This window comes from Nyctereutes procyonoides, unplaced genomic scaffold, assembly GCF_905146905.1.
Source record: "Nyctereutes procyonoides isolate TBG_1078 unplaced genomic scaffold, NYPRO_anot_genome, whole genome shotgun sequence".
Classification (NCBI taxonomy): domain Eukaryota; kingdom Metazoa; phylum Chordata; class Mammalia; order Carnivora; family Canidae; genus Nyctereutes; species Nyctereutes procyonoides.
Window position 1 is genome coordinate 26,464,617 of NW_026575030.1, and position 10,545 is coordinate 26,475,161.

The window sequence follows — 10,545 nt, forward strand, 5'->3', positions numbered from 1 at the left end:
CCACTGTAGAAAGCAGTATGGAGGTTCCTCAAAAAATTAAAAATAGAAATACTTTATGATTTGGTAATTCTGCTTTTAAGGGGTACTTATCCAAAGAAAAAAAAATACTAATTTGCAAAGATATATACACCCCTATGTTTACTGTAGCATTGTTTACGATAGTGTACATATGGAAGCAGCATAAGTGTCCATCAATAGGTGAATAAAGATGTGAAATACACACACACACACCACACACACATACACACACTGGAATATTACTCAGCCATAAAAAAGAACGGGATCTTGACATTTGTGACAACATGGATGGATCCAGAGAGTATTATGCTAAGTAAGATAAGTCAGAGAAAAACAAATACCATACATAAAAAAGTGTAATAAATAGATAAATCCATATGATTTCACTTACATATGGAATCTAGAAAACAAATGAATAAAACAAAAAGCAAAAGCAGATCCATAAGTACAGAGATGCTTGCCAAAGCAAAAGGAGGTAAGAAGATAGACAAAAGATATGGGCTTCCAATTATGGAATGTTTAGGTCATGAGGATAAAAGCTACAGAACAGAGAATACAGTCAATGCTTTTGTAATAGTGTTGTATGGTTACAGACAATAACTATACTTGTAGTGAGCATAGCATAGCATATAAGAGTAGTCCAGAATCACTATGGTGTACACTTGAAACTAAGGTAACTTTATGTCTCTGCTTCAATAAAAAAAGTCAGTGTGATGAAAAGTATAACATAAGGAATATACTCAATAATACTGTAATCACTTTGTATAGTGACAGATGGTAACTACATGCATCATGGTAAACATTTCGTAATGCATATACATGTTGAATCACTATGTTGTATGCTTGAAACAAATATAATATTGTATGTCAACTATACGTCAATTAAAAATAAATTTTAAAAAAGATAATGAACATAAAGAAACTTATCAAGTTGTATACTTTAAGTATGTGCAGTTTATGTCAGCTATATTTCACTAAAGTCATTATTTTAAAAATATCATTATTTTCCATCTTTGAAATGACATGTTTCCAGTCATTTAATTAAATGGAGCTCTAGTTCCTAAGCAAAATTTCTCAGCTCATCCCTGAAATACTGAATTTATATTTTAGCTTGTTTAGAAAAAAAATTTTTAAATGCCATGTAGTTTTCTCCAACTGGGTGAATTAAAAGGATCTAGACCTAGAAAGATACTAGGGGACCCCTGGGTGGCTCAGCGGTTGAGTGTCTGCCTTCGGTTCGGGGCGTGATCCTGGGGTCCCGGGATTGATTCCCATGTTGAGCTCCCTGTATGGAGCCTGCTTCTCCCTCTACCTGTGTCTCTGCCTCAATCTGTGTGTCTCTCATGAATAAATAAATAAAACCTTTAAAAAAAAAAAAGATACTATTTTTGGCTAGATGGGAATCTGAGATATTATTCAACTATATCCATTTCATTAGGGACACTGGTTCCGAACATTTCACTTTTTCTTTTTTGCTCAACTCCGTTTCCTTGGTTGTGCATGCAGTTGGGACAGGTAACTTTCCATGCTTTTTATATATAAACACACACTATTTTATCATCAATAAACGGTCTGTACTCCCTTACAAACATTTCTAAGAGCTCATGATTCTGACCAAAATGTTATAAGGTCTGGAACGAGAGGTATGTGCCCTCATTCAGAAACTTTGAATGTATTTAACTTCATCTGAAAATTGCTCAGCTATTAAACATAAAGTAAGCTTTCAAAGTCTAACAGTGTCTATACTCATATTTTCTTTCTCATTTGTAGAAATCAAAAATTCCTCTACACTCATAATTTGTAAAGTCTCTCTTAATGTCCCAAGTAATGTAACAAATATTTGTTTAAGGGCAGGGTGGCTCAGCGGTTCAGTGCTGCCTTCAGCTCAGGGCGTGATCCTGGAGTCCCAGGATCGAGTCCCACGTCGGGCTCCCTGCATGGAGCCTGCTTCTCCCTCTGCCTGTGTCTCTGCCTGTGTGTGTGTGTGTGTGTGTGTGTGTGTTCTTTCATGAATAAATAAATAAAATCTTTAAAAAAAAATAGCTGTTTAAAATACCTCAATAAGAATGCCTGGGTGGCTCAATGGGTTGAGTGTCTGCCTTTGGCCCAGATCATGATCTCTGGGTCCTGGGATGGAGCCCCGAATCCAGCTTTCTGCTCAGCAGTGAGTCTGCCTCTCTCACTCTCTCCCTCTACCCCTCCCCACTGCTTGTTCTCTCTCTTTCAAGTAAATAAATAAAATCTTTTTATAAAAATAAGATAAAATACCTCAATAATCTTCCCCACGTACCACCTTATTTGCCCCTGACACTTGATAATAAAAGTATAATTGTGATTACTTCACAGTAGGACACTAAGTGATTTTTATTTTTTGTTGTTGTTGTTTTTACATATTTTTGATAATGAAAATGTAGTAATTTGTAATAAAGTTATTAAGAATCATTCCTATGTTCATACCGATGGATGCTATTTGCAATACTGCTCATTTACTTTTTTAAAAAACATTTTATTTGAGAGAGAGAGTACGTGCACAGGCAAGTGCACAGGAGCAGAGGGGAGGGGCAGAGGAAGAAGAAGCAGACTCCCTGATGAGGGGGGAGCCTGACATGGGACTTGATCCCAGGACCCTGGGATCATGACCTAAGCTGAAGGCAGATGCTTAACTGACTGAGCCACCCAGATGCCCTTCATTCACTTTACTTTTAATGACAGAATAGAGATTGGAAAGAAGATCTTAGGCAGGGGAATAACTATGGCCTCTGAATTTTTGTACTTTGTAATTTTATAAAGATTTGAGTTAAAAAAAAAGTCTTCTAAAAGGGATGTTTCTCATCTGTTGTATAAACATATAATGCTACCTAAATCCAATTTCCAGGCTCAGTCCATGACCTTTCCTCAATGGGCTCCAGCCCTCAGCCCACTGATGTTACCTCAGCTCCCACACCTTCCTGGCTAGTGTAGCTTGCATAATCTTCAGCTCCAGTTACTCTTGACTTTCTGCCACTTCTCTTCAAATACCAATAGCTAGAACGATACTTGGCCTGTGATGAACACTCAGTACCGCTCCTCCAGCCTAGCTCACTCCTGCCAGGTCTTATCAGCCTGTACCCTGCAGCTTCTATATCTGGGGAAAGATGAGTAGTGCAGAGCTACAGCCAGTACAACCAGCGATGTGCCCAAGCCTTAAGAAGAAGGAGGAGACAAGACGTTAATATGGGAGAAAGGGAGTTGGCAAAAAAAATCCCCAAGAAGAGCTTGTCGCTATTTTGTATTCTCTTTGAAACGCGAAGAGAGACTCATTGATGGATCCCTTTAATTAATTTCTCTACAAGAACAGTATCAAGTAAGCCCATATATAAGAAGATCAGAAGAGGGCAGCCCGAGTGGCTCAGTGGTTTAGCGCCTGCCTTCAGCCCAGGGCGTGATCCTGGAGTCCCAGGACCTAATTCCAGATCAGGCTCCCTGCATGGAGCCTGCCTCTCCCTCTGTACTTCTGCTTCTGTCTCTCATGAATAAATAAATAAAATCTTTTTAAAAAAAAGATTAAAAACAAAGATCAGAAGATATATCTATCTCATAACTCTTACCTTGAAGGGAACATGCAGTCATTTTCTCGGTATAGTCTGTTCTTAATGATCTGATAGTGGGTCCCTAGTTTCCGTCTGACTACCTCTGCCATCATCTTCCTGGAGATACCTCCTCGGAAAGGAGTCAGATCCTCTTCTATGACCCTGGGAAAGAAAGTGAATCGTCAAGGAAAGCGCGTCAAGAAAGCGGTACCATTCCACCTACTACCTATCTGTGGGTTTAGATTTAGTATTAGAAAACACCGTACCCCAGGGAAAGAATAGAGGGCAGGAATGAGCAACATTTCCCCAGAAGCACATAGGTAATCTAAACCAAAACAATAAAGCCACAAAGAGGAAAAAGCAAGTCAATTTCTCTTCTTCCTCTCTCCATCTGGACTGTCTACCCTCTGATTGATGCAATTTCTCCTTTGATACTCACAACACACCCATGTGCTCCTAGTCACCGCAGTCCCACTGATCTCTCAATTCCACAGAAGGTATGATTTATGACTTACAGTCTGACACTGTCTGATGCCCTTGGTCTCAGACTGACACCCCTATTCTGGTCTGTCTGGCCCCCACTCACCTCACATAGAACCTGACAGTAGTCACCAGAAATTATACTATTTTGTATCCCTTTTAAAGTTCAGTGCGCAGTTAGTTTTCAGTAAGTGTCATAAGCATTAGGTGAATTTTTTGAGGAATCCTAGAATGACACACGAGGAACTCAAGGGCCCAGCTATTTAGCTGATGAGGAATCTAGGACCCAGAGAAGTTAAGTGACTTGCCACATGGATAATCAGTGGGAGATCTGCAACTAGACCCCAAGACTTTTTTTTTTTTTAAGATTTTATTTATTTATTCTTGAGAGACAGAGAGAGAGAGGCAGAGACACAGGCAGAGGGAGGAGCAGGCTCCATGCAGGGAGCCCGATGCAGGACTCGATCCCAGGACCCCAGGATCACGCCCTGAGCTGAAGGTGGTGCTAAACCGCTGAGCCACCCAGGGCTGCCCCCAAGACTGCTTTCAAAGTCATCTCTCTACCACACTACCCTCTCAGCCATAACTCGCATACCTAAAAAATAACCAGTAGGAAATTTATGATTGGGTCCATCTATAAACAGGCCTCCCTCTGACAATATTTACTGAGTACTTACTGAGGGCCAGCACCACCGATGCAACACTGATTAAAAGACCTAGGCCTTGACCTCAAGAAGCTTTCAGTCCGGTGTGGAACACCGACAAGGACGCGCAGCTTCATTCTAAGCAGTGAGCAGCCTTGCTGAGACTGCCTGGGCCTCTCCTATCCTACGGAAACCCACCACAGGAACTCTGCCTTTTATCTAGGCATGCTTGGCTCTCCCATCACTGTGACCCAGGTCTCTTGGGGGAATTTTAAGGGAATTCTTATGACAAGCACTCAACTCTCAAAAGACACTCATCGGAGACCAGAACTCACCCATGGTAGCAGCTGCAGTTTTGACTTGAACATGGTTCGTAATTCTCCAAAGACCTGTTAATTTGCTCAATGAACACTTTCCACCTTGAACCTTCAAGAAGCGAACGAGAGTTAACAGAATATCCTGAGCATTCTCCTTTGCTAGCAGCAGGAGGCATGCAGAGAGCCAAGAGAAGGCCAAAACCTGCAGACACCGACTCTTCCTATTCCACTGATGGGAAGGAAACGCCAGGAAGGATGCTTTCTGTAACTCGCCAGCTCCTGGGTCAAGTCGGCTTCTCTACTGAGCTATTGGGTGTCCAACAAGTGGGGAAATGTCCCAGCCTGGCGTTCGGAGGACTGGGAATAAACCGGTGACATGCATTCTCCCCTTCTCCTAATCAAAGCGACCCCTATATAGGGATCAATGAGAAGCCAGAGACGTGAGCTCTCCCTTCCCTCTCCGGTAATTCGCTGAGAACCGCGCACGCACGCGTTTCAGGGAGGAGCGGTGTAGCCAGGCGCGGGCGACGCCCGCTGGGGTCCTCCCCTCCACCCAGATCCCTCACGACGGGTTGGTCCCCGGGGTCCCTGCGGCGGGGGTACAAGCAGCGCCGCCCGGACGCGGTCGCTCAACGCTCCAAGGCGCCCGGCGCCCTCGGCCCAGCCCTGCGCCCAGCGGCCGCAGCATCAGCCGGCCGCACCGGGGGCCCGGGGGGCGGGCCGGCGCCTCCAGACCGGACCGGACCCGGAGCCCACCTGACTCCTTCTGGCGGCCCGGCACTGGGGGCAGGAACAGCAGCAGCAGCCACAGCCCGAGCCGCGGGCGCGCCCACCGCTCCATCGCCCGCACGCCACTGCGGAGGCCCCGCGGCCGCGCCGGCGGAAAGGCAGCCCCGCACAAAGATGGCCCGGCCGGGGGGGGGGGGGGGGGCGGGGGGGGCGGGGAGACACGTCACGTGGGCGGGGGCCGCCCCGCACAAAGATGGCGGCGGGCGCCGCACAAGGAGAGGACCGTGGGCGCCGCACCACGTGGGCGGAGGGCCGCCCCGCACAAAGATGGCGGTGGGCGCCCCAGCTGGAGGGTGGAGGACCGCCCCGCACACGGATGACCAGGTGGGCGGAGGGCCGCCCCGCACGGAGATGACCAGGTGGGCGGAGGGCCGCCCGCACGGAGATGACCAGGTGGGCGGAGGGCCGCCCCGCACGGAGATGACCAGGTGGGCGGAGGGCCGCCCCGAATGCAGATGACCAGGTTGGTGGGGGGCCGCTCCGAATGCAGATGACCAGGTGGGCGGAGGGCCGCCCCGCACGGAGATGAGCGGGTAGGCGGAGGGCTGCCCCGAATGCAGATGACCAGGTGGGTGGAGGGCCGCCCCGAATGCAGATGACCAGGTGGGTGGAGGACCGCCCCGAATGCAGATGACCAGGTGGGCGGAGGGCCGCCCCGCACGGAGATGACCAGGTGGGCGGAGGGCCGCCCCGCACGGAGATGACCAGGTGGGCGGAGGGCCGCCCGCACGGAGATGACCAGGTGGGCGGAGGGCCGCCCCGAATGCAGATGACCAGGTTGGTGGGGGGCCGCCCCAATGCATTGACCAGGTGGGTGGAGGACCGCCCCGCACACGGATGACCAGGTGGGCGGAGGGCCGCCCCGAATGCAGATGACCAGGTGGGCGGAGGGCCGCCCCGCACGCAGATGACCAGGTGGGCGGAGGGCCGCCCCGCACGCGGATGACCAGGTGGGCGGAGGGCCGCCGGCACACGGTTGGCCGTGCACCTCTCCGCCTACCCGCTCCCAGCCCGGCCGGAGGCCCGATTTCTCCGCGAGGGCGGCCCCGGGACGTCCCCCGAGTGCTGGGCGGCGTCGCCAGGTGTAATAAAATGTTCAAACTCCGTCTCTCTCTCTCATACAATCGAAGTCCAGGAGAGAATGAATAAAAGGCATCCCCTGGGAAAATATGTCTAATAATGGTAATTCCTTACATTCTGTGGCATATTTAAAGCACCTTATTTTCTGCAGCCTGAAAACTGACGATCAGAACGGATGTTTCTTGCCCACAACTTCACAGTTAGTGGTACAACGTAGGCTAGCAAGTTCTTTGCATGACATTAAACTGCTTCTTATAGTATAGATTTGTTGAATACCTGAATGATTACAACACTGTTAGAACCCAAGGGGTGAAAAATAGCCTAGCACAAATCTCTTTGTAATAGGAATTTATAACAATTGGGGTGACTTAGACATGGGAAAAATCGGTAACATTATACTAGACAGTACAGGTTTACAGCTATACATGGGTATATATAGTAATCATACGAGTATTTATTCAGAGTAAATTTACTCAATTCACTAAAATGTGCAAGGTAACATCCTAGGCTCTGTAGAAATACACGAAAGTACAAGATGAGATCTGTGCCGGGTTTAAAACTAGTGGGAAGACAAATATACTAACCCAGAAATTATTTACAACATAAGGCAATATGTAATTGCTATTGGTTTCAGTGGAAAGATCAATATGAGATGGAAATTTGGAAAACGGGTGTGAGGGGTATATTGAAATGAAAATAAAATATTGCAGTTAAGGAATATTATGTTGGAGACACTAAAAACAGGGAAGCCACAATTTGCAGAAGGTGGGGGTAGAAAAGACTGATGGTCGTGGAGGTTTAGGATGTACACTGAGTAATGATGAAAGATACAATAATGTTGATTAGTTAGGAATGGGTTATATCACTTACTTTGGGTGAGTAAGCAAGAAGAGAGCATGGATCTCCAACACTATATTATACAAGACTTCTTCAGGAATCCAAATGAAAACTTGAAATTCATTTCTTGTACTTCCAGGAGGTATGCAGTACTTCAAAATGAATGGTTCATCGAAGGCACATAACTAAAACAGGGTGTTACATAGCTGAACACCGAGTAAGCTTTGCTTCAGAGTTAGTCTAAAATGAATATAGTGGAGGATAATTTTTAGAACTTTAATAAAGGAGTCTTTATTTTCTGTTATTTCAGTTTTCTGTAATCAGAAGAAAAAGGAAATCACCTTGTGTTATGTCTTTGAAGTAAGAATAAATCAGTATTTTCTACAACTTTACATTGTGTATCCATGTGGAAGAAGACATAGAAGAGATTGGGAGATTAGTGGGCCCCGTACAAAGGAGGAATGAGCCGCATGGAACAATAATTGTTTCATTTCCTTAACAGATGAGATGGTTTATTCCAGTGGTTCCCATATGTAAGTTAAGTGCCAGAATCCTGGAGCTATTAAAATCACAGATTTCTGGGTCCTGTGTCATCCCCTAATTTAAAATGCAAAATTCTCCACATATAAGCTCTTCCTTCGTCTTCAGATTCATTTCATGCCACATTCTCCTTTGCTCACCACAACCTAGCTTTGTGTTCTCAAACATGCCAAGCTCTTGCCCACCTTATAATCTCTGCATTAAGTTTTGTTTTCTATCTCAACTGCTTTTCCCTCCCATCTTTGCCTCTCCGGTTCCTCCCCAACATTCAGGTTTCTGCTGAGATGCCATTACCTCCCTCAAAATAGAACCTTCCTTATTTTCTACCATAGCCTGTTTGTCTCCATAATTCTTATAATGTGTAATTATTTCATTAAATGCTTCCTGTTAGAATATAAGCTCCAGGAGGTCAGGGACATATCTGTCTTGTTCACTAAGTACCTGGTACACAGTTGGCGCTAAACAAATAACTGCTGAATGAATGAAGGATGCTGGTGAGCCAACAGAAAAATGGCAAAGGTGTTTCAATGTAGCAAGCTAGGAAGCAGTTAGCAGAGCAAATAGGAAAATAAATGTACAAAATTACAGAAATATGTAATGATCTGGGCTTTCTGCATTTGGGTTTATGTATTCATTAGTGAAAATTCTCTAGCACATAAGGACACTGAGAATATTTGGAATATTACTAAGCTTAGTAGTTTTGATATTGGTCCTTCTGGCTCTAAATTCTGCTCTGCCACTTATTAGCTGGGTTATTTTCAACAAGTTATTTAACCTCTCTTAAAACTTGTTTCCTCTATAAAATAGGAAAAATGGGCAGCCCAGGTGGCTCAGTGGCTTAGTGCCACCTTCAGCCCAGGGTGTGATCCTGGGGACCCGGGATGAGTCCCACATCGGGCTCCCTGCATGGAGCCTACTTCTCTCTCTCTCTCTCTCTCTTTCTGTCTCTCTCTGTGTCTCTCATGAATTAAAAAAAAAATAAAAAAAAAAACAAAAGGAACAATGATAGTTTCAAAGCAATGTGAGATGTAGGTGAAATATGTAAAAATGACAATGTAGTGCCAGGCACAGCAAAAACTCACAATAAAAGTCAACTAATCATATACCATATACAAAGAGCTTTCTCTTGAAAAAGAGCTTAAAATCTCTGGAGCTGGAGATCTCAAACACACGCTCTTCTAGACACTTTTATTCTTCTTCTAATACTAAACTATTGGCAGTTTTCTGAATTCCTCCCTTTTCCCACTTTTTCCCCCGTTCATCCTGCCACTTCCCTTACTAGAAAGACATTCCTCGGGCAGCCCGGGTGGCTCAGCGGTTTAGCGCCGCCTTCAGCCCAGGGCCTGATCCTGGAGACTCGGGATCAGTCCTACGTCGGGTTCCCCATGGAGCCTGCTTCTCCCTCTGCCTGTCTCTCTGCCTGTCTCTCTCTCTCCTGTGTATTCTCATGAATAAATAAATAAAATAAAAATCCTTGGGACGCCTGGGTGGCTCAGTGGTTAAGTGTCTGCCTTCGGCTCAGGGCGTGATCCTGGACTCCCAGGATCGAGTCCCACATTGAGTTCCCTGCATGGAGCCTGCATGAATAAATAAAATCTTTAAAAAAAAAATCCTTAAAAAAAAAAGAAAAGAAAAGAAAGCCATTCCTCCACGAACAGCCTCTTCATTCTTGAAGTCTCAGCTTCAACCCCCAAGCTCACTGTGAAGTCTTCCTCGGTATCGCCACCACTACCATCCTGCAGAATTTATTACTCTGAATAAATTACGATGAATTGCACGCTACCATCTGGACCTGGGGGATACTGTCGTTGCAGCTGCTCTATTGCAATCACTGTGTTCTCCTGGTGCCCCGTGTCCGGTAGCCTGAGCAAGCTGTGGCATCCGCCTAACTCCGCACCCATCCAGTCCTTCACCTACAATAGGCGCACGACTGGATGCTGAAGCATGACCTCACGACTTGGGGGTCCTTTTACCTGGCAGGAACGCGACCTCCGGTGACATCTCCCAACCTCCCCCATCTGTAAAACTGAGGTGACATTTTGTACTTGGTTGTTAAGGGGCGTCCAGGGGACAGCCCAGGTCCCCCAAAGCGGAGCCAGCGCATCGCAGGGGCCCAGGGAGAAAACCCGCCCGCCAGCGCCGCGGGGGCAGGCGAGGCCCACTGCGCAGGCGCACGCAGGAGGGGGTGGGGTGCCCGCTCCCGGGACCCAGTGCGGAGTTCCGGACGCCGGCTGGGCACCCGGGCCGCCGCCAGTCGCGGAGCTGACGTCA

General features: G+C 46.4%; 1 protein-coding gene across 1 annotated transcript in view; it reads right to left on the bottom strand.

Moving 5' to 3' along the window:
• The window catches only part of POGLUT1 (protein O-glucosyltransferase 1), a 28,703-nt gene extending 22,772 nt beyond the window's left edge, over positions 1-5,931 (bottom strand). Inside the window, exons 1-3 of the mRNA XM_055315820.1 lie at positions 5,785-5,931; positions 5,047-5,137; positions 3,606-3,749 (exon numbers count right to left, since the gene is read on the bottom strand). Coding sequence (XP_055171795.1) covers positions 3,606-3,749; positions 5,047-5,137; positions 5,785-5,869 — 320 coding nt within the window. The 5' untranslated portion in view covers positions 5,870-5,931. The remainder of the gene's footprint in view (positions 1-3,605; positions 3,750-5,046; positions 5,138-5,784) is intronic.
• Positions 5,932-10,545: the final 4,614 nt, after the last annotated feature.